The 25007-nt window shown below is 47.2% G+C and overlaps 1 protein-coding gene across 3 annotated transcripts in view; it reads right to left on the bottom strand.

Moving 5' to 3' along the window:
* The window catches only part of Nup98-96 (nuclear pore complex protein Nup98-96), a 264767-nt gene that overhangs the window by 117304 nt on the left and 122456 nt on the right, over positions 1-25007 (bottom strand). For all 3 annotated transcript variants that reach the window (XM_055073379.2, XM_055073380.2, XM_055073381.2), the window contains 4 exons: positions 22959-23072; positions 22640-22783; positions 19522-19675; positions 3588-3728 (listed from right to left, as the gene is read on the bottom strand). In XM_055073379.2, coding sequence (XP_054929354.1) covers positions 3588-3728; positions 19522-19675; positions 22640-22783; positions 22959-23072 — 553 coding nt within the window. The remainder of the gene's footprint in view (positions 1-3587; positions 3729-19521; positions 19676-22639; positions 22784-22958; positions 23073-25007) is intronic.

Below are 25007 nucleotides of genomic sequence, written 5' to 3'. Positions count from 1 at the left end.
ATAAAATGTCATTGCAAAAAAAATTGAAAATCGAGCCGGACATTCTCAAATACAAATAAAAACGAGATGCATACAGAATCAAATATTTTCGAACGTGAGCTATTTCTATCAAGTGATAGCAAGCTCAGCGGTATGAGGCCTGAACTTTGTCACAATTGAGATTCTCTCTCAGCAGCTCGTAAGTCAACCTCAACTGCCCTGACATGCTCTCAGCCCGCGCACGATACCTCAGTATTGTGCTTCACTGCTTTAAAGAGTTGATTTTGGTTTGGACAACGGACACCTGCATCTCAGCATCAGCCAACACTTTGTTTTTTGAGCTCAAGCTCCTTGAAAATGGCGGCAGCATGTTTCCTTTCGCGTTCATTCCTGAATACACAGGTCCTTTCTGTTCTTGTCCTCCTTATACCACTCGTTCGCCCCCCGCACACAATTTGAAGCATCTTTTTGGTCAGTTGCACAGTCTATGTCCGATTTTTCGAACTCCCTAGGGACCATGAAAACGTCTGAAAAATCGGCCAATTGGAAAAAATAAACGCATGTCATTTACTGCATTTAAGGGCTCAAACCGCCACAGGCACATTCGATAATGCTCTGAAGGCCTGTCGGTACACGTATTAGGCATATCGGTGCTCGTACTGTGACAAGAAATAACGGGTGCACGCATGTATAATTAAGGAATACATACTGTATCCTATAGCAATAGCCCCTCCCATGCTTGTTATGCTTCACTACAATACTTTTGCGTATGCTTCACCAAGTAACACTTCTGTACAGAGGCGAAGCTGACATTCAGGAACCGGCATTATGCAACGCACTGTGCTTTCCAAGCTTCTAAGCCAGTTGCGAGGACCACAAAGGCAGAATTGTGGTGTTGCTGACAACAGTGAATTTCTTCAATGAAAAACACGGCACCCAACGACAAGAAGCTTAATAGCGAACGTCAAAGCAGCTAGGTCTAGCGTTGCCGCAGTGGTGGCTACGGCAGCCAGTGCATCTGCATGCGAGAGCGCCGGTTCGATGTGGCGAGGTAATCAAAACAGCAGCAGTGGTGGCTTTGATTAATGCCATTTCGGACCTGCGGTCACGGTAAAAAGTCCGGAAAATCAGACGGCGAAGGGTTCTTGCGTCCGAAATTTCAGACTTTCTGATACATTGACTCTATGGGGTACGTGGTGGTGCCGCGAGGCCGCCCAAATTATCAGGCATCCCAGAAAGTCGGTCGTTGACTGTACACTGGCAACTCCTCCAGCCGACGACAGGGTGTCAAAGACGATTCATTACGATGTCCCCTTGCGTGCATCTAACAAAAGAGAAAAGCAAAACGGAGAAGCCTATTTGTGTGCACAGTAGAATGAAAAGGCTCTCGCAGAAGTCTCTAACTACTCTTCAAACGGCGCTAGACGACAGGACCAAAAAGAGGAGGAGACAAACACGGCGCTGAACTTACAACTTACAGTTGTAAGTTCAGCGCCGTGTTTGTCTCCTCCTCTTTCTGGTCCTACAGTTGTAAGTTCAGCGCCGTGTTTGTCTCCTCCTCTTTCTGGTCCTACAGTTGTAAGTTCAGCGCTGTGTTTGTCTCCTCCTCTTTCTGGTCCTGTCGTCTAGCGCTGTTTGAATTTTATTGTTACCATGGAACACCAACTTGCCCAATCCGCTGCCCTTCCCTAACTACTCTTCTGCTGCGTTGGCCGTGTGTCTCGCAAATTTCTCTAACCTCGCCATCCAATCAAGTTTTCTGCCGCTGATGAAATTCGGAGGATAATGAGGGAACTTGAAAGGAATCCAAGGACCACGCAGTTGTCGACGGAATACGAAATAATGAACAGCGCAACACTTTAGAGACCGAAAGATGCCAGCAACGTAATGGAGAGCAACCACATGTAGCTTGTATTGTAGTTGAGATCGGAGAGCAACAGGCGGAGTTAGCCAGGTCGTGTAATGTGTAGAGAAGATAACTGAGGCTGTGTTAGAGCGGCAGAATAGGTGCCAAGGCAATAGACAATACACACCACTCGACAGCGGCAGAAAACTTGATCGGATGGCAAGGCTAGAGAAATTTGCGAGACACACGGCCAATGCAGCAGAAGAGTAGTTAGAGACTTCTGCGAGAGCCTTTTCGTTCTACTGTGCACACAAATAGGCTTCTCCGTTTTTCTTTTCTCTTTTGTTAGATGTATGCAAGAGGACATCGAGATGTTGCATGTAAGAAGCTGATACTGCTGCTGTTCTGCTGCCGCTGATTCACAACTTTGTAAACTGAACAGACAAACACGAGCTTTTCAATGTCAAATCCATTCCTATGCGGAACATGCGGTCAATGTGGCTCTTGTATCTCAAAGAAAATTTGCTGTTCTCACCAAGGCCATATTCTTTTATTGTCCGTGCATGAAACAGCAACTTTGGACCCATTTTGAACAGAAAGCTTTGATCTCCTGTATAATTGTTAATAATTGTTATACCAAAAAACTATTCCTACCATTGTGAAGCTTATGGCTCCTAGTATCTAGCTATGTGCCTAAAGCAAGATTTTGATTAGTAGTTCTTGCTCCACTGTTCCCAGAAACAATGCTAATTAATTTTAGTTAACTTTAGAACTCATTGGCATATTTTAAAAACAATTGCATATTTGAAATCAGCATAAAAACACTGAACAAGACTGTGCAGTTTCATTAAATTTGGTAAAGGGGGTCATAATGAAGGTCAGAATACCCACTTCCCCTCTTGGTTAGTATGTTAGTATGACGTCATTGGGTTGAAACTATTCCTTCACATTCGGGCTGCTGTAGCTCAGTAGTTCTTGAAACTTCTCAAGTTGTGTCTTTGGCACTTGTCATAATACAATGTAGTCTATTTTTACCAATAAAAATTTATTTGGGCCTGAGCATATGCCCTCAAAATCCACAGCAAGCTGATGCAGGAACTTCAAGGTGGCCATCCCCCCCCCCCCCCTCTCTCTCTCTCTCTCTCTCTCTCTCTCTCTCTCTCTCGTTTTTGCATCTTTCCTGGTTCACCAAGTGTCTTCTCACAATGAGAGAGGCTTCTTTTGGATTTGTAGAAGAGTAATTTGCAAAATCGGCTCAAATAAATTTTCTCTTTTGTGTCCTTTTAGCAAGCTGATATGCACACAATCCTCATTTATGCTTGCCTCCTGCACTCACTGCCTTTTTTCTTGCATGCAGTACAACCCATTGAAGGCATCTACTGTTACCAGTCACTAACACCAACTAAATAAAGACTAGCAAGCCCCTTCGCAAATAAGCCCTGTTCAAGTAGTAATGGCGGCAACAAGCCTAGTAAAAGATTGAATTTCAGCAACCAACCATATTAAAATTTAGAGAGGAATTTTGATAGAGCAGAAAAATGTTGCATACACTGTTTCACAGTAATGACATTACACAGGCCCCATGGCACAATAAGTTTAGTTGGCTGAGTGAAGCCCATGTCTGAAGGCAAGTGCACCGCTTCACTTCATGTGGTCCATTAAAATAGTCACAAGTAACATGGCGCCTGCATCACATGTGGCTTGCAGGTGCACTGGTAAGCAACAACATTGCTAAGCTACAAAGCAAGACAAGCACACCCACCATGATCCTCTTCGTCATCATCATCCCTGTCCTGGGCAAAAAAAGAGGCCTTCATGCTCTGCGCTGCCTCAGGACTCACTCCTAGTGCTTCTGCTAGCTGCTGAGTCACCGGCTTGTAGCTGGCACCAGGTGTCCCAGGTGCTGCAGCAGCATTAATGAAGAGCACAGTTCATTGCACATGATTTTTCTCTTCGAGACTAGATATTATACCACTTTTCCAAATGGGGATGTTGTTACACTAGGTGAATGAAGAAAAGTTTCCCATGCTATAATTTACTCCAGACGAGTTTGCAGGCTTGTGAGAATATAAATTTTTTGGTCAGAAGCAAAGCCAAAGCAAACAGTAATTAACGTCACATAATTTCGAAGCAAATAGTTCAAATAGTTGCGGGACTTTCGTAAAACCACAACATTAAAACCAGATATTGACAAATCTAAAAAGAGTTGGTTGTTTACTTTCAAAAAGGGAAACAGGTTCACCTCTGGAGTCAGGTTATATTCAAAGGGCCATTCAAATATTTTAATGCAAGAATGCCAAGATGAAAATGTATTACTCAAAAGCACATAAAATTTGTTTACAGGCTCTTGCTTACTATGGTGCTTCAATCTACTAAATAGTTTGTCGTGGTTGAGCCGGAGGAGTGTTTCGTGTTCGCTTGTGGTACATCGTGGTGATGCTGTGAATTGCGACCCGAATGCATGACACCAGCAGTTAATGCTGTGTTGCACAAATTCAGCCTGATGCTTTCCGCCTACATGCAAGCTTCAAGAGGCTGTGAAAGACTTTTCTAACTAATCATATAGGATGGCCTCACTACTGAAGGACTTTAAGTCTCGCAAATTTCATGCCTCAAAAAGTTTTTCAAATCCTTCAATTATGAGCGAAGTTATAACACCAATACCCAGCTTTCTCTCTTTTTTCGTCTCTGCTAGCGCGCTAGAAAGCTACACAGCAGAGAAGCCAAGAGAGTGAAGCCCTGGCCAAAAGTTGAGCGTCGCAGCAGCAAAAGGGCTCGTTGCAGCACCCCATGGCGGCCGTGGTAGACTACGCTATGCAGCACACTGCTGACAGCTCTAGAGCTACCCACACCTGACACAGCTACGCGCAGTGCAAAGATGAAATTATTTTTTTTTTTTTCGAATTACGAGCATATATATTTTCATTTATTTAACTCAAAATTTGCAATTATGTATTACTGAAAATTATCTCGCAATCACGAAATAAGCCAATAATGTATATGTGCCACCTACTTTCGATGAAGCATGATGGCATTGCAGAAGTGAGAGCAAGTGCATTTTCACTGTTTTTGACATAAGATTGTAAATTCTTTGCTGCATGCAGTGCAGTAATATTTGGCTCGCGTATTCACAGTAGCCTCTACAACAGATTGGCCACATTTTCTTACTATATTTAAAACGTGTTTCAGGGCCCGTTCAACCTATTTTATTTTGTAAGTGCACAGACTAATTTGGTAGACTAACGTGGTAGAAACGCTAGTCACTTTTACAGTCTTCAGTCTAGTCCATATTTTGGGCTTTGATTATCGGTTAGCGGCTAACTTCCTGCAATGGTTTGATGTCAAGCCCTTGGCCGAATATACGCCGTGGACAACTCTTGCATTCGCTAATGGAGACTGCTTTTACAAAGTTTTGGGCATTGTATACAGTTATTGCCGCGGGTTAAGCTTGCAGAAATATATCTTTCTTTCCATTTTGTTTTGGTGTTGTAATAGACAATATGCAAAAGTCCGTAAACAGGCTTTCCCACAGAGCTGACTTTCCCTAACCAAGATGGTGACATTCCTCCGAGTAGCACTGTCAAAGCTGAGAAACGCATTTTTAAACCTCAGACAGTGTGGGGAACGGACGCTGGCAGGAATGATGTAAATAACGCCTACATTGATACTTCAATTACAATTCTAGCTCAAGTTCTGCCATCTTGGTAGCGTCAAAGAAGGTGTTTGAAGTAGCGCGCTTACAGGTTTTGCATATCGTCTATTGGGAGTGCAAAATTATGGATATTCATTCAGTTTGAATATTTTGAAACCTTCAAATAATGAAAATCAAGCCAAAGTAAATATTGATTAACATAATACTCAATCAAATATTCAAAAATATTGAATATCTGCACATGCCTACAAGAACTTGTTTTAAAAACAAGACATTCTCTGCAAATGGCAAAGTATTTCCAGTGGGCACATAATATATCGTATTTACTCTATTCTAACGCGCCCTCGATTGTAACATGCACCCATTTTCCGTGACAAAAAGAAAGAAAGAAAATGGGGAAAAAAAACTCCGATTGTAACAATGCACACCGTTTACCGTAACAAAAAAAAAAGAGAGTTCTTTACAGTATTGCACACCTCATTCTTTCGCACAGAAATACAACTTTCTCTCATTTGGAAAAACAAGGATTTACTCCCAATGCATTAAAATTGCAATAAATAAAGAAAGTCGCAGTTTCGCCCAAAAGGCAAAGCATCAATTGTAATAGTAAATTAGTAGACAGCTATACGAAAAACAGAGAGTAGTTTTATCGGCCATATAAGATTTTAAACCTTCGCTTACTAACTATAAATTAACAAGCATGGTGTCACGCGCACACATGCAAATATGAAAACGTCTCTCGCAATGACCGCGGATACTGTTTATTAAAATGCTGGAGTGAGAAAGTGCGGTAGCAAGAGCGAGCGAATTGACCTTTGTGTGGCCTCTCACTTCAATGTGAACTAAGCGACGAGAACACAGTGCAGTGTGCCTAGATGTGTAGATTCTGTCTCCATCGTAGATCACTTTCAAGATAGGGGCCATGCGGCTGTGCCATACGTAGCAGCCACCGATGTAGAATGCCTCTCCTGTTTGTGCCAGTCCTGCACGCAAGTTTCGGGAACTCTGAACGCCCATGGTGCGGCCCAATTCTCGTCCATCTCTACACACGTGATGTGATCACTTTCCTTTTAATTGTGGCATCGTGATGAACTCAGCGTGTCTTCGCAGTGGGCACATCCATTCTGATAGAGCAAACGCAGAAAAGGGGAAGACGGACAGTGGACTAACTTAAGCATACATACTACAGCACATGGAGGAAGCTATTGCAGCTAGACTCGAAACGTGTACGAGGCGGCCATCTTGAAATGCTGATGGTGATGATATGGTAACGCAGATTTAGGGTCGTACTCAATTCTAACGCGCACACAATTTTTGGACCTGTGTTACCGGAAAAAACGTGCGCATTAGATTGAAGTAAATACTGTACACAACTTCTGAAAGTTGCATGCCAAGCAACAAGTGTGATGACCAAAATGAGCCTAGTGGTAGCTGTCCCCTCCTTATTTTAAGGGTTTGGCTCCAAATACTTGTGGCCACTTGCAGTCAAATCTCATTATAATGAAACAGGACGTAACAAAGTACATCAAATTCCCTTTGAAATCCCCATAAAGGTGAATGTACAGTCGAATCTCGTGAATTCGAACATGCTTAATTCAAACTTTCGGTTTATTTGAACTGATGCTGTTGTACCGTCAAAGCTATGTGTATTCCAAGGGGTGAAAACGCCTGGTAATTCGAGCGCGCAAGCATTTGCGACAGTAAATTCAAACATACTGCGCACCGACAATGCTCTCAGCAGCATGCCAAACCACGCGGCATTCCCACCATTCCGATTAGCATTCCTCTGACTCCGCCATAGAGGAAAAGCTCTTGTTCTCATGGGATCTAGTGGCCAGAAAACGTATACGATCATAGTCTGCAGCAGGGAACGGCGGCACTTTTCGGTTATCGCCTATTAACTCTTTCATTACCGTGAGAAAATGGTAGTTTTTTGGAGGTTACGGAAAAAAATTATTTACCACTACAAATAATATTCCAGAACACATTGCAGCGTAGCATTTGGTACATAATGAAATGCTCTTTCCAAAACCATACATTGCCAAGCAAAAAAATTATTAGGTAAAACAAAAATTCTAGAAAGTCATTTTTGCTGCCAGTTGATAAAAACAACAATAAAAGAAAACATGATATCTACAAAAATATTAATATCAAATAAAATTCAAAATATACATATCAAAGATAAATAACCCAGGATAAGCGTCTGAAAAAATAAATGCTCAGTACGCCGCTGTTCTTTGGATACAAAAAAAAACTAAGACCAGTTCATCGCTCATGCCACGTGGTGAAGCAGTTCCTGGATAGGATAGGATAGGAATAACTTTAATAAAGTGCCGGCAAACGACGATTTAACGAGTCGTGACGCTGGCCAAGCGTCGACCCGGGGTTATACCCTACTCTGCACTAGCCCAGTTGGGCCCGTTTGTAGTGGGTCATGAGGCTTGTGCTTTTCGAGTGCACCCCGGGCCTGCTGGACGGCCCATAGTTGTGAGTCCTTGTCTGCTGACTGTAGTGCACTTTGAAGTTCTGGCGGGTAAGTCCTGGAGGTAGCTGCCGTCGGGAACCTGGCACAGTCCCACATGATGTGCCATTGGTCCGCCGGACCTGCTGCACAAACACCGCACAGCCCACTCGGATAGAGCTTGTGGGGATGCGCGACCCTCGCGCCTCCCCTGATGTTTTCCCGCATAGCGCATCCCCTGATATGCTGTTTTTCCCGCACGGCTCGCGTGGCCTGGCGCCCGCGGCGTGGTACAAGCGCGGTGCGAGAGATGGCGCGACTGTCGCGGCGGGGTTAAAGCCCCTTGATACTGAAAGTAGCGCCATTCTGTGAACTTTGCCGCCGCGCCGCCAACCCTCGCACATCCTCCTCGCCCGCCTCTCCACTCGGCGCTTTTCTGACCGATGATTGGCCGCTCCGGCCGGCCCCAGCCGTCGCCTTGGAAACGCGCGCGAAAACGTCGCTTTGCTTGTGTTGTTGTTTTTCTTCGGCGCCATGGGCAGGCCGTGTTCCTTTATTCAGCTAATTCGAACTCTGCATTTCGCACCGCGTTATGCCAGGTTGCTGCGCATTTCAGTGCACAAGCCGGCGTGAAAAAATAGCTTCATGCTTTTCACGATTCCTCGAGCGAAGAACGACATCAGCCGCAGAATAAAGTGGATTCACAACATCAGACGCATATCGTCTGGAGAATAACACCATGCAATGTTTCATCTTACTGGGTTCGAGCTTATGCTACTTCTAACCGGCGGTTTATATAAATATTTTTATTTTCCGAAGTGTGTGCCATCCTGGATGTTTTGTGTGTTTTCCGTGTAACGTTTCAGGAGTCACCTGCAATAAAAATTGCATCTGGCCAGATATGTGCTGGTGTGTCACAGTGGCTGTGTATTCTATGCTCCAGACCTGTACTCTGCGTCTGAAATTTGTGTTGGGGTGGCACAATGTTTTCAGTAAGTAGATGAAAAAACTGGCAAAACCCTGCATGCCGCTCTCTCAGATCTATGGTAATGGCTGCGGCTGGCAGCTTTTCCAGCTCTTACGAAACAGCTTTATTGGCAAATTGCAAAAGGAATGACATCTGGGAGAGTCATTAATGCCACAGATGGGAAGAATAATGTGCAAAGGAGGACCAAAACTTCGCGCAAATAAGCTTTGAGCATCTTCTTGCCTCCTATGGATCTTTAGAGCGATGAAGGCTTTTGTGTGACCGCCGCGACTGTGAAAGTCAACCGCGATTCCGAGGTCTAGCGGCACGTGAGGAGCGAGTCAGCAGAGATGCCTTTTAAGGCTGACTTTCATTCGCCATAGGTGAAATCTTTACAATTTATATTTAGTTATGCTATCAAAGTAACGTCAGATTCTTAAGCTCTGTGTTTCTAAAATAGTACGAATTGTTTCCTTGAAACCGACCCAGTCACAGAAGAGCTAAATCCTATCTTATCGTCCTTTACAGCGCTGAATATTGCATCACCACGGGCGTCTGAGGCACTAATTGAATGCATTCGATGGGCTACACTGAATAAGTCACAGAGACAGCATCCCCTTCCCATCTCTTAATCTAGTCGTCCGTTGCCGTCAGCAATCATTCATAAATTTCAAGCCAACCCTTGGCTACGCTCACTTCTACAGTAGTCAATAAAAATATATCTCTTGAGAGCACGAAAAACTAGAAAAAAATTGTTCTCTTTCAAGCAGGAATGAAATTTCTATAGCCCAGGTATTAAATGCGCGGCATATGCATTACACCGAGGCCCCAAGCCTTTTAGGACTGAACCCCTCCCACCCTGCCCCCCCCCCCCCCCCCAAAAAAAAAATCCATAATCACGTTATAGCAAATTTCGCATCATTTTTGCGGCCACTGTCCTGCTTCTGAAGCTTCACGCACGCAATGACGTCAAACTAAATTACCGCAATCTCTGCCTGGCTCGACTGCAAAAATATAGTGTCATAAAAAGTACTTCCGCGAAAATGCAGCGCTAGTTGAAATTGCATTTAACGGGGCGTCACTGTGTCGAAAAATATTAAAGAATGTACAAATGTAAATTAAATACTGCGCTAATTAAAGCTCTGCCCTGTTGAAGTGACCAGTATAAAGATATCAAAGCCAATGTGGGCTATATACAGTACGCTGCGATTGTTAATTCATGCCGCAAACGCGCACGTTTAGCGCTTTCATTGCTCAAACGAGAAGGTGATAAATGTGGGTCATGGTAGAGTCAAGCACATTGCATCCCTATCTAGTGCTTTCGTTTAATAATAGAGCGAGAAAAAAATCCCGAAGTTAGGTGCGATCACGGGTGCCAGCTGATGCATCAAGCCGGCGAGCGCGCGATGGCCTGCGAAGCGTGCCGTGCGCAGCGCGCACAGCCGGCGGGCGAGGAGAATCGAGGAGGAAAGCGCGGGAGTGGAGGAGAGTGTCGCTACTTTAAAATTATTAAGGGGCTTTAGGCGGGGTTACTCGGGCGCCGAAAGGGAAGGCGCTTGGCCTCTTGGGTTGGAGACAGCAGGCCGCACGGACCTGCCGCGCGTGCAGCGCCCCTCTTTCCCGGCGGGTCGGCGCGCGGCGGAGGACGTCTCCCGCGAGCGCGCGGCGACCGATGCATCTGCGAGACCGCCTCGCGTGGCCGCCTTCGAACGCGCCACGATTCGCGTGACTATACACGCGGACGACCAGGCGTTGGGATCCAGCATGGGGCGAACATATTCGCTCGCTCGCGGTGAGTCGGACTTCTAGATTTGTCGCGCGCCCATCGGCATGTTTTGGGGATAGCAACTCGGCTAGCAGGCATTGATCTATGAAAGGTGCAATAAATGCCCTTGTGACTGTTTGCACTACTGTGTTGTCGTTCCTTTGTCCCAAGAGTACGGAGGAGGAGAACCCCATATCTCCCCACATCTGGCTGCCCAACGTGGACCTCTTGGGGCATAGGACGATAATTTTAAGTGTTGCTTCGTTCGAGACCGTTGTTCGAACCGAAGCGTAGGGCTAGCGTGGATTTTGATCGCTAGCGTCGGCGGCGTGCTTTCTTGAGCGAGGCGGCGGTGGCTGTAGTGTGTTTGAACATGTCAACATGCTAAGCCTTTTCGCAAGTGTTTTTTTTAATGACATTCGTCGGTACGAGAGCCACGTGGTCTGCATCCTGGGAGAGCGAGGCTGAGCGCCCGCGGAGCAGTGGCAAGCCTGAAGCGAGTGAGTACGGAAGCCTCGTGGGTGGTCCGAATTTCTTATGTAAATAGCTTCTTCTATCTCTTTGACTCGGATGAAGTCGCGGCTCAGGGAGCCGGGTGGCCGCGGGCCACGGGTGCCACTACGGGCTGACTGGTATTGCGGTCTGGCACCGGGCGCTCCGACACCGTCTGGGACGGTGGGCGCCGTCAACTCGGATGCTGTGTGCACCGAGCGGAGTAGGACCACCTCACAGAGCTAACGTCTCCTCGCGGCTGCCTGTTTTGCGCTCATTTTGAGTGTTGTTTTTGGATGCCGGTTGTTGTCAGAGTAGCGACGCTTTAGGCCTAAGGCTTTACGAAGCTGCCTGTCGCACGTGGAGGGACACAACCTGGTGGACCGTGGCGTTGAGGTGTTGCAAGTTGCTTCCCTCATTCTAGTTAGCCTCGCACGAATTGAAATTACTCGTTCGACTCAAGAAAGCGAGCTTCGTTCACGTGAACTTAGCATCTGAGTAGCTGCCCGATCTTTTGCTAGCCGAGTTGAACATCGTACCACGTGGGCGATGCGCATGCAGAATTCCTCTTCCTTGCACTACTTTAGTGTTTGCCGAGTGTTTTGAGTGTACGCAGCGTGATTGGAGTCACCCCTGGCTGGCTGTCACCTGCACATCGTCTGCGCGGCTGCCCCGGACTACGATCGAGTCACCCCGGGCGATGGTGATGCTGTGGCCAGTTCGGCGCAGCGACTTCGGCGGCCTCCTGCATCCAGCTCACAACCCTCGGCGGCGGACAAAGGAGCCAGCGGTCACCGACAGCTACGGCGGCTCTTGCCAGCTGGGCGCGTCGGCGCGAGCGACGCTTGCTCGTACCGACTACTGCGTCGTCGTCTCCGGAGTCCTGGCCTGGGATCGTGCCGTCGAGTCGCAAAGCTGCTGCTGTGACCGGCGGACGCCAGCGGTGTACCCAAGGACAGTCGGCTCGCATGTTATGGACAGCGTGTGGACATTTCCCCGGCGCGGCCACTGTTGCATGTACCACCTTGTTCGCGAAGCACGTGTTGATGTTAGACCGTGTCACATGTTTCGCCGGAATAAGAAGTGATTTAAGGTTGGGGGGATGTGGGGATGCGCGACCCTCGCGCCTCCCCTGATGTTTTCCCGCATAGCGCATCCCCTGATATGCTGTTTTTCCCGCACGGCTCGCGTGGCCTGGCGCCCGCGGCGTGGTACAAGCGCGGTGCGAGAGATGGCGCGACTGTCGCGGCGGGGTTACTCGGGCGCCGAAAGGGAAGGCGCTTGGCCTCTTGGGTTGGAGACAGCAGGCCGCACGGACCTGCCGCGCGTGCAGCGCCCCTCTTTCCCGGCGGGTCGGCGCGCGGCGGAGGACGTCTCCCGCGAGCGCGCGGCGACCGATGCATCTGCGAGACCGCCTCGCGTGGCCGCCTTCGAACGCGCCACGATTCGCGTGACTATACACGCGGACGACCAGGCGTTGGGATCCAGCATGGGGCGAACATATTCGCTCGCTCGCGGTGAGTCGGACTTCTAGATTTGTCGCGCGCCCATCGGCATGTTTTGGGGATAGCAACTCGGCTAGCAGGCATTGATCTATGAAAGGTGCAATAAATGCCCTTGTGACTGTTTGCACTACTGTGTTGTCGTTCCTTTGTCCCAAGAGTACGGAGGAGGAGAACCCCATATCTCCCACAAGCTCTGGGTGAAGCACGTGCAGCATTGCGGGGGCGAGGAGTGACGCGGTCTGTATTTGTCTTAGGATTACGCCCTCCTCCCGACTGAGTGCCGGGTGGGGAGGCAGCATTGTCCGTCGAGCTAAGCGGTAACACTTGGTTACTTCGGCATAACTAGTCAATCTGTCCTTGGTTTCGAACCACCACACGGAACGGTCACTCTCGGGGGCGCGGAAGGTAAGCGCTCGCGCGGCCGAATGGGCCGTCTCGTTGTGGTTCGGTGAGGATGCACACTCGCCGGCGTGCGCCGGGAACCACTTGATACGGACGGTGCTGCCGCGGTCTTGAAGTTGGAGCTTGCCGATGATGGCGGCCGCCAGCGCGCATATTCGCCCCTTGGCAAAGTTGCGCACGGCATTCCTCGAGTCGCTGAGCACGGTGCGACACTCGGCCTCGGTGATCGCCAGAGTGATGGCAACCTCCTCGGCGTCTGTGGCGTTCGTGCACCGCACGCTCGCTGCCGTTGTCTTGGTGCCGGTAGCCGCCGCAACGACCACTGCCGCGAAGCCTTCCCGCTTGTATTCCGCGGCGTCCACGTACCGGGCATGCGGGTCTTGGGCGTGTTGCTCGGTGAGGGCCTTGGCCCGCGCCTGCCGCCGTTCTTGGTTGTATTCTGGGTGCATGTTTTTCGGGATGGGGTCCACGTAAATGTGGGCCCGCGCCTCATCTGTGATCTCGCACGGTTGCCGGCTGGGAGCTTGGGGGTTGTAACCCAAGGACGTCAGTATACAGCGGCCTGTCTTGGTGATAGAGAGGCGCTCGAATTGCGCGGTGAGCTGCGCCTCGGCTATTTCTTCTAGGGTGTTATGGACGCCGAGCTGCAAGAGCCGAGCCGTACTCGTGGTCTCCATTAAACCCAGCGCTGTCTTGTAAGCCCGTCTGATCAGCGTGTTGATCTTGGTCCTGTCAGTGACGTGCCAGTTAAGGTAGGGCGCAACGTAGGCGATGTGACTGATCACGAACGACTGGACAAGGCGCACGAGACTGTCTTCACGCATGCCCGCCCGTCGTGTAGAGACTCGATGTATGAGCCGGATGGCGTCCTTTGCCTTGGTGGTAAGCTTGTTCATGGTCTTGTCGTTGCGGCCGCTCTTGTTGAGCAGCAGGCCCAGGACCCTGATCTTGGGAACTTCGAGGATGCATTGCCCCGATGCAGTCACAATTTTGATGTGATCACACGCCCGAAGAGGAGCGCGCTTCCGTCCCGGTCGAAGCGGTGTGACGACGAACAGCTCGGATTTGACGGGCGAGCACATTAGGCCTGTGCCATCAAGGTGCTGCTCGATGGCGGTAACCGCCGCTTGCAGCTGTTGCTCGATGCTGGCGTCGGTGCCGCCGGCCGCCCACAGGGTAATGTTGTTGTAACTGTGGCAGTTCCACTGCCAGACCGTAAGGCCCGGTAGCGATGCTATTGTGGATTGGTTTTGGGACATAGTTGTCCTGGAATTTGTGAAGCATAGGTGCACTTCACAATTTTGCCACAAAACGTTGGTTTTTGTTTAAGCTTGTGGTCCTTGTAACACATTTTGCAGTTCTGTCACTTAGACATCTGCTGAGGATGGTTTGATGAGAAGTCCAAGAAACATACTTCACCAATTTGTCTGGAGCCATGCACTTCTTCCAGGACCAATCGCTTTCAGCGTAGCTGGGCAATTACAAGATTATGCATCCAAGCATATCTGTCTGCATTTTTGCACATTGTCTTTATCACCTCTGCAGAGAAGAACAGTAGAAATAAATCCCACACCGTTGTAAACTGTCTTGCGCTCTGTAGCGCTGGGCCTAGATGTGCTACAGGCGGCCTTTTTGGTGTGAATGGATGTTTCTTTGCTGCCAATGGCAGCACATGATAACCAAGTGAAGTATGCTCCCTGAAGATAATCAGTAGAGCTCTCAGGCCATCGAAAAAGATCAGCAGATAAGGGCGCACAAGGAAGGAGACCGCTCAAGGTTGTAAATTCGCCGATGAATAGATGCGGATGTCCTATGCTGACTCAAAACGTTGTCGCCATCAAAGCTTGAATCTGCTTTACTGCCATCCTCGGAATCATAACTCGAGTACTCATCACTAAATTCAAGTGCGGGTGCAGCATAGTTTCGAGCAGGATGCTTTTCTCGTGATGCAGCTGCGCAGGACGACGTCATGGGAGCGACTTTCGAAAACTGCGCAGTGACATCGGCAGCAACCCTTTCTGGGATTTTACGATAGAAGCGTTACCGAAACGACGATAGACGCTCCACAGCGTGGTGGTGACGAATGATGACTGACCCCGAGCAGCTGTGCTCGTTGGTGTTTATTGGGTGTGGTGCCCAATGTTGCCTACCGAGCACGGCAGGCCACCAAGCCTGGTGGGCCAACGAAGATTATGCCCGAGGGGGCATCACATGCTTGTTACACAGCATGCTATCATCGGGTACAGAAGGGCCGTCATCAACTTCCACCTCATCACTGTGGACGACGTGGAAGTGCCAGAAGCTATAGGAACAGGAAACACATCATAGCCACCATGTTCTGACATCACTATTGGTGGCAACAACAGTCTGTGAAAGGTCTGTGTGCTGCATTTTTCCCTATCTATGGCCCGCATGCACGACATTTTGCCAATTACGTGCTTGTACGTGCCAAAAAATAAAGTAAATACCATGCACTAATTGTTTGAACTGCGGTAAGCGACTACGGCTTACCGTATTTACTTGAATCTAATGTGCACCTTTCTTTTTTTTTGATAAAACGGGTACAAAAATTGCATGTGTGTTAGAATTGAGTACGACCCTAAATCCCCATTATCATATCGCCATCAGCATTCGAAAAATGGCCGACTTTACGCGCTTCTAGCCTAGCTGCCATAGCTTCCTCCATGTGCATACCTCCATGTTGTACGTGTAACCAGGTGCTGGTGTAACGAAGTCTACTGCCTGTCTTCCCGTTTCTTGCATTTATTAAATCAGCATGGAAGCGCCGACTGTGAAGACATGCAGAGTCCACCAAGATGCCGCATTTAAAAGGAAAATTATTCCGTGCGCAGAAACGGACAAAAATCGGGGCGCATCACGGGCATACGGAGTTCCCAAAACTTGCGTGCAGGACTGGCACAAACAGAAGGAGAATATTTTCGCCAGCAAAGCAACAAGGAAGGGTTTCAGTGGACCGAAGCAGGGCCGCTTCACCAAAATAGAACAGCTGCTCACAGAATGCGTGCAAGAGCAGCGAGCGGCACAGCAGCCTGTGACAACCGATCTGCTCGAAGTATGGACGGTGCAGTTAGCCCTACAAAAAGGGCTAGTGCGGAGTGACTTCAAAGCGAGCAGGTGCTGGCTATCAAATTTTATGAAAAGAAAATGCTTTTCTCTTCGAAGGCGGACAGGGATATGCCGAAATTGCCCGAAGAATATGAAGAGAAATTACAGTTTTCAGCAGTATGCTTTGAAGTTGTGCCATAGAAACGGCTACCACTTCAGACAGATTGGAAATGCTTATCAGACGCCGCTCTACTTTGACATGCCTGCCACCACAACCGTTGGAAAGAAGGGGGCAAGGCAAATGCGCGTTTTGTCTTCCGGCCACGAAAAAACTAGAGTCACCGCAATGCTTTGTTGTACTGCAGATGGGCACAAGCTGCCCCCCGTATCTTATCTTCAGACGGAAGACGCTCCCGAAAGGAATCGTGTTTCCGAGTGGCGTGATTGTGCGCACAAATGAAAAAGGTTGGATGAACACGAACTTGATCGCTGACTGGACGGATAACGTTTGGCAGAAGAGACCCAGCGGCAGTTTGGGTCTATGTGGGATGCTTGTGCTCGATGCGTTCAGGTGCCACCTTCACCAACACATCAAGGACAAGCTGGCTGCATGCAACACCGACCTTTTCGTGATACCCGGTGGCATGACATCGCAGCTCCAGCCGCCCAATGTTTGTTTGAACAAGCCAGTGAAAGATAGAATTCAGCCGCTCTACGCCGAATGGGTTGTCACTGGCTGCCACGAATTCATGCCCGTCAATAAAATGAAGCGTGCCTCACTGCAGGACTTTGCTGGATAGGTGAAAGATGCATGGTGCACAATCCCGTCTGCCATGGTCAACAAGGCCTTTAAAAAGTGCGGGATTTCGAATGCCATGGACAGCACCGTGGATGAAATGCTTTCGTCTGTTGATAGCGATAAGGAGTTGTTTGATAGCAACGACGAGTGATTTCTATTGCCCCATGCGACTCGTACAGACGCAGCGAAAATCTTGGCAGCAAGGTATGCCGCTTCCATTTGTTTATTTATTTATTTTTTCGGTACACCTACATCGCCTGCGTGACATTATCGTAGCGGGGTTAAAATACAGGTGGTCTTAAAAGGAAGAGGTCTGGACACCGACCAAAAATGGTTTAAAAGAGTTATTTACGTTTCGGCTCCCCCACGGGAGCCTTGTTCACAACGAAAGAAGCGGCAGAGCTGGCGCCCCTTTTTATGTGCGTCTCAAAACATGATTAAGGCATCTGGCATACATGGGCGGCAGATTGCCTTCGTTGCGATTAAGAGTGTGCGCCGTGGTTTGGATGATTAGGGACTCAAGATAAAGACGCGAAGAATGATTTCGCTCCTTGGCAATCACACGAGATTTCTCCCAGTTAATCTTATGTGATGTGGCTGCGCAGTGTTCGGCCAAGGCATTTGATGCAACGTGTCGTTTCTGGACGTCATTCATGTGTTGCTTAAGTCTTGTTTTGAAGTTGCCGGTTTCACCTACGTAGACGTACCGACAATCCGCACACGGAATGACATACACCACGCCTGGGAACTTGTCCTTTTCCAAAGGGTCTTTCACATGCACGAGCTCGTGTCTAAGTATATACAAGCAGCAATCAAGTTCACCGTTGAAGTGGAATCTGAAGGGCAACTGCCGTTTCTGGACACCCTTGTGCAGCGAGATGGGCCAAACCTGTTATTCAAGGTGTTTAGGAAGCACACTCACACGGGCCGCTACCTAAACTACAGATCGGTGCACCCTGCTTCGCAAAAGAGGTCTGTTGTCGGCTCTCTTCTTCGTCGGGCAAAAAACGTGTGCACAACAGCCGAAGACCACATGGCGGACAATGCACTTGTGCGGAGGGAATTAATGGCTTGTGGATACCCTGAGTACGTCATTGACTCAGTAGGGCGCCAGCTGGCTCGCACAGCACCCACGCAGTCTGGACCCCCTAAAAGACGGGCTTCGATTCCGTATGTCCCCGGCATAAGCGAGACTCTTGCACGCGTCCTGCGGTCATATGACGTGCAGGCTGCGCACGTGCCCTCCCGGAAACTTAGACACGAGCTCGTGCATGTGAAAGACCCTTTGGAAAAGGACAAGTTCCCAGGCGTGGTGTATGTCATTCCGTGTGCGGATTGTCGGTACGTCTACGTAGGTGAAACCGGCAACTTCAAAACAAGACTTAAGCAACACATGAATGACGTCCAGAAACGACACGTTGCATCAAATGCCTTGGCCGAACACTGCGCAGCCACATCACATAAGATTAACTGGGAGAAATCTCGTGTGATTGCCAAGGAGCGAAATCATTCTTCGCGTCTTTATCTTGAGTCCCTAATCATCCAAACCACGGCGCACACTCTTAATCGCAACGAAGGCAATCTGCCGCCCATGTATGCCAGATGCCTTAATCATGTTTTGAGACGCACATAAAAAGGGGCGCCAGCTCTGCCGCTTCTTTCATTGTGAACAAGGCTCCCGTGGGGGAGCCGAAACGTAAATAACTCTTTTAAACCATTTTTGGTCGGTGTCCAGACCTCTTCCTTTTAAGTATGCATCATCCCGACCAGACGGGCTTCCGTCATACTCTCAACTTAATACAGGTGGTCACAATGAAAAAATATTCAGCAACATCAAAAGAATACATCTGTAAATACAACATGTTTTTAAGCCATGAAATTCGAAAAAGCCAAATACAAACTAACAAATTGCCAAACAAAGTAACAAAGTAACTAAAAAAATAAAGCTAGCATATGTACAGAGGTGAATAACAGAACGTTAAAAGAATATGGCTCTCAATGGCATTTTCAATACTAGATGCTGCCATCACTTCATTAAGGAGCTCATTCCAATCGTTAATCATGTTGGGAAAGAATGAATACTTAACCACATTGATACGGCACTAATAAGCTCTAATTTTGTAAGCATGATCTCTCCTAGATGAAACGTAATGCAGCTCCTTCATCAACATTGTTTTGTCGATACCAGTTTTACTTTTGTTTTTATTCATCACAACTTTAGTGTATTGGGAATAAATCTGTTTTTTTCCAAATGAGAGAAAATAGTATTTCTATACAAAAGCACAAGGTGTGCGGTATTGTACTCTTTTCATTTTTTTTTTTTGTCATCGAAAACTGGTGCCCGTTACAATCGAGGTTTTCATTTTCTTCATTTTTTGGTCATGGAAAACAGGCGTGCGTTAGAATCGAGTGAATACGGTAAGCCGTCAGCCAGTACATTAAGTTAAATGGAAGCAAGTTGGGGGATTCATGGATACCACATTTAAAGCGTAATTGCTTATTAAGCATGAACATATTAACAAGGTTTTACTGTACAAGTAAGCACCCAAATTCACCCAACTTTTCTCACTTTGGGAAAGTCACTTACAGAATGTGTCATCACTGCTGAGCCTGTCTGCCGTTCCAGCAGAGGATGGCTCCACATCCTCCATCGCATCATCATCTGAACCATATCCAGCTGCGGTGTCAGATTCCAGGCAGGCAGCATAAGTAGAGGGGACTCCAGCAGCTGAGGGAGGCTTCTGGAAATAGAAGCAAACAGACGTCTTAAAGAAAGGAATAATAATAATAAATACAAAGAAAGAAAAAAATGGCTGGGCAAGAGAGAAGTGGAAAAGAAAAGTGATCCTCAACCTAACCTATTTACAAAAATTTTGAAATTTCATCACTGTCTTCACCCTTCCTTAATTAGAGGCCAACTGCAACGAAATTTCACTTTTGCTAAATTAACTACCGTAAAATTCCGAGCAAGAGTTTTGCAAGCGCAATGCCAGTTTTGTAAGTGCAAGAAGCCGAAACCGCCCATGAAAGAAAACCCAAACGGCCACCCGCGCACGCGCCAATGCGCGAGTGGTAGTATATAGACGCGGGGGAACAAAATAGCACTCAAACAAACCATGCAACAAAAACCAAGAGAGGGAGGTGCGCGAAAAAAATTCCCTGTATTCCCATATAGTGGCAGCACATGACAGAAAAGAACAAGTTAGGAAATTGGCACGCTTTTTAAATGTACAGACGGAGCCGTAAATTTACGGCATCGACCATTCTCGGACTTGTTCACGGCGCCGTATATTTACGGCATGGACCCTCAAAGGGTTAATATCTTCAGAAGACTTTATTTTAACAAAAATTTAGTAAATACATTTTAAGTGACATTAAATGAAAAAAAAAAAAATATTGTACACATGTGGCATACATGCTTTATTCTTCAATGTATGGATACAAGGTAAGATATATTTTAACTCAATAGCGGAAACTCAAACACAACCCATTTTCCAGCGTTTCTAAAATTCATAGAGCAGCCGTGGTCCCTGCACGCACAAACCTCAAAGGCCATAAAGTGGTGTGCCTGGTTCCTTGCAACACCTCCAGATGGCACTCGCCTCCGCCGCATCGTGGCCCACCAGAGGCTGCTTTCTACCAGAAAGCTTGCCTTCGTGCACAGCATTTCCCACCAGAGTTTCCCGGTAAGGATTATGGTTACATAAGCTGCAGTTGCCGGGAAGTGTGAGAAACAGTTTGGGATCTTTGAATGTTATCGTGTTAAGGGTGTTCCATTCTGTGTTCCACTCTTAAAGGTGAAGCTTAAGCGTCTTCCAAATTTTTTACAGATAAAGCTAAATTTGCAAAGTCTTTTTTTTTTTTTTCTTGAACATGGCTGTGAAACCGCCAGCACGATAGGCTATAGCGCAAGTGAGGCGTGCATGACAGCGCCCACAGACCCACTGTGGGCACTGACAGTGGTTGTGCACCTGTCGCAAAATCTATATGGGTGAGAAACTTCCAGTAATAGTTCGTCGGAATGCTAAACAAAATGCAGTTGCTTCTTGCCTGCCTCGAAAAATAAACACATGTGAAGAGGTATCATATTATTGCAAGCACCCACCTCTAAGCAAAGCAATTGCACTCCTTTGGGAGAACCAATGAAGATGGGCATCTTGTGCAGTGGTTACAATTTGGACGCTTATAAAGATATACAGTAAAACCCCGCTGTTACGTTCCTCACTGCTGCGTTTTCTCGGCTGCTACGTCGTTTTCATCCGGTCCCGGCATAGCTTCCATAGGATCCAATGTATAAGTAACCCTGCTGTTACGTAGTAGCTGTGAAAACGTTTCCGCATGATACGTCGCAACTTAGCACCCCGAACCCGCCTAGGTTAAAGTAGGCAACGCGCTCCAACCGCCATTTTGGCTTTTGATGAGTTTTGGCCGGGCTTAGCTATAGAACTGGCTGCAAGAAGCCGCATGCCAGTTCGAAAGGCCGCCACTAAGCGGCCATTCGTGAAAAATGCTCTCACTATCATCACTGTGATTACGGTCACCGCATGGTTTTTGGACGGGCCGACTCACTGAGGAAGGAAATTCAGGAGAGGCCCTGACGTCACTCTGTGTGAAACTAAAGTGAAGCCTGAAGTTGGCGTTGCTCCGCCTATCAGGCCAGCTCTCCTCTCTTGTTTACATTTCTCGCGAAACCATGCCGCGCCGCGCGCAACCGTGCTGCTCGGACACGCGCGCTCCGTAGCAATACGAAACAATCGTTAGCACGTTAGCATGATTACACCAAAGAGGGCAAAATTTGCCGCGGATATTCCTTCGTTCGTTGCCATTGCCTTGGCGCGGTGACAACGAGGAGCACGAGCCGCATGATGCCGGGGAGTTGCCAAATCATAGCTTTGGAGAAGCCGTCGCGGCTCTGGACCTCCTCCGCAGTTACGTCGCACCTCACAGCGACGCTGACAGCAATGCGGCCTTCCAAGCTATTGAGAAACGTGTGGCGATTTCTAGCGAGCCTTGAGAATTGTCCACAGTTGAAGCTGCACTTTTTTCATTCATTGTCGGAGCTTTCCTCACTGTTGCGTTTTCCCGGCTGTTAAGTTTTTTTTTCCCGGTCCGGTGAAAAACGTATGAACGGGGTTCCACTGTGAATCTGTCTTTGCGATGTCTTAAACGGAAATGGCCTGCACACTAATGCTGAACCTAAAGTGCACATGCAGGGGTGTGGGAATGCGGCAGCAGACAAAGTGAAGCACGAATACTCCTAGTCAACCTGGCGCTAGCTACCATTATGTGAAGAGAAAGATCAGTTCTGGCGGTAGGTAAGAAGCAGTAGCACCATAGGAAAAAAATAAAAGATCACCACCCTCTGGGAGAATGCTAGGGGTGATCTTTTCCAAATGTACATTCATCTAAATGTGCAGTTGCTGCCAGGCATTTACAGTTGTGACCCTTGAAGCACTACCAAAGCCACTAATGCTAGTCTATGATATTCATTCACACAACCTCAATCTGAACAGCACACAAAGAAAAAGTACATTTAATGTCATAAGATTATTCTTTTTTGCAGTTAAGGAGTTTGAAAGCCCAAGGTACATCAAAAGTTATTAAGGCAAGCATCCTATCATCAACAAAATTCAAAGGCCTGCACTTGTACCAGGAGGAGATGCAAGAAGAATAGGCTTTAGGTAAAAATTTCCCTATAACCACACCTGAGTGACTTTGTCTGCAGTGCCATCAGCAGGTTTTATGGCCGCTGCCTGCTGTGGTAACTTTGCTGATGTAGCTGTCTGGACCGCAACCTCGTCCACTTCATTGTCAGATTCGTCCAAACCATATTTGGAAAAGTGTCTCACCTGCAAAACAGACAAACGAGCAGAAGTGATTGTAGTTACTACACCAAGCTGATAAGAGTTGACAGGACAATGGGATCCAGGTGAACAAAACTTTGACAAGCAATATTAAGATAAACACAACTAAGCAGCCCAGATTGTTTTGTTTCCCAAGCTGCAATACAGAGATTGGACCCACCTCAAAAACCCAAGACCCAGTTTCTGGTCTGTATTCCAGAAAACGACCTCCAATTTTCGCAGTAGTCCTCTCCAGTTTCTCTTGATAATTAAGTGCCTTCAGCTTTTCTGGTTCCTGAAAAAGAGAAAAATAAGCCACACAAGTTGAGATTGTAAATACTCAATTAAATTTATTAGCTAGATATCTTTTCCTGCATTATTCATTGGACTCGCATTATTTGTTATACATGCATAATATTTCAGGATGTGTGAATATTCAAATATTACCAAATCAAATAGAATAGTGAATGTTCGATTCCATTCGCAAATCCAATATCTACAAATCGATCTCTCGAATATTTGATATATTCTATGTGGGGACCCGCACAGCACCACGGGTTGCATGCACCGCAGAGCCCCTCGTGCACAATGCCGCCTAAGTGAGCATTTGACTTCACTTGCGGTGCAAAAGGAGAAATGAGGGTACCGCAATCGGGCTGCCCTGACTGATGTAGTAGTGGACTGTCATTGTTAGTGCTCCCTGCCATCAGCCCAATGCAGGAATTGCACATAGAGCGCCCGAACGCAACAGTTCGCTTAATGCCGTCGCATTGATGGGGGCCGGCTTTTTCAGGACAAGGTTCGTCTGGTCCAGCAGGACCAATGGAAATAATAATGCGAAGACAGATAGAGGGAATGGCAACAAAAACGGCACATATTTTATAAAGTGCGAAAACTGAGCCGATTAGCCGCTGATAGGCACGCCGATCCTTCTGGATATGCAGCGACGAACTACACGTCGCTTCAACAGCTGTCAATCTGACCCACATGCACAATCTCAGTACCAATCACAGATGAACCACCTATACGAACATATTAGCAGCAAGCATTCTGTTGCGGCAAATTTTTGTCCCGGCCACACTACCTCTGCTATCAGGCCTAATCGGCGCTGCTTCATCAGGCACCGGTGACTAAAGTTACAGTTTGGTGCGAAATCAATGCAGATCTACTTGCAGCAGCCATGCAACACTCGGAAAGCTGACAAGCCACCCTTCAAACAAAAGCGAGAGACTGCGGATGAATGAGGAGGGAGAGGAAGAGGGGAGGGTAGCGAGCACCACATGAGCTTGCTGTGACCCTCCAGATATCAGATTCTTTTACACGTGGCAAATCAGGCCGAACCTGACATTGAGACGGCACGAGCGGCGCCTGCTCTTTACTGCTGGCACTGGCTACACGCGGAGTGGTGTTAAGTCACGTGATGCGCGGTTTTTTCATCTGTTACGCAGATTGGCCTTAGATAACCTAACTTCCGCAAAGCCGGTTTAGCCCTTCTGTAATTTAAAAACAGGAATGAAAAACATTCTGTGCAATAAATAAAGGACTGTACACAGGTCCACTATTAAACTGATAACCTCATTGGCATTCAGTACAAGAGAATGTCACTAATTTGTTAGTTTCAGAAAAAAAGAAAAGCCCTAGATTCTTATATTTAACAGAAATTCTACTGACAAAAAAAAAATATTTTTCAGACCATCTACTAGAACTGAAATGTGATCAGTGCTGGCATATTAATTTGGTGTTCCCTTTAATAAGAGTTGACTGCACTGTATATCTTGGTTTTTATGTGCCTAAGTTACTTATAGCTTGCAACATTCTTGTTATGCAATGCCAGGAAACTTCTGAGCATATGCATCAACATATTTTCGTGCCCAAACTTTTTAAGAATTAAATTTTGTGAAAAATATTTTGATATGCCATCTTCGATTCAATATTCGTCTTTTTTTCCTGATTCGATATGATAATTGATTAGAAATCTACTATTCGGTATTCGCACTCCCCTGATAACTTTACAAATAAAGGTTGGGCTAATGTAGAAATTCAATGCTATTCCTTTTTTGTGCTTCATTAGTGGTCCTTGCAACACTTCATGCACATTAACATTGGGATTGCCCAGCAACAAATGATTGATGAGAAAAGAATAGAAGTGAGTGAAAGGAATCATCATATACTAGATGCACTCATTCTTAAGCCATATGGTGTTGTGCCCTTGCTAGACTACTTCATGAAA

Source organism: Dermacentor andersoni, chromosome 4 (genome assembly GCF_023375885.2).
Source record: "Dermacentor andersoni chromosome 4, qqDerAnde1_hic_scaffold, whole genome shotgun sequence".
NCBI lineage: Eukaryota > Metazoa > Arthropoda > Arachnida > Ixodida > Ixodidae > Dermacentor > Dermacentor andersoni.
The sequence above is the reverse complement of the archived record's forward strand: the minus strand, read 5'-3'. Positions and strand labels throughout refer to the sequence as shown.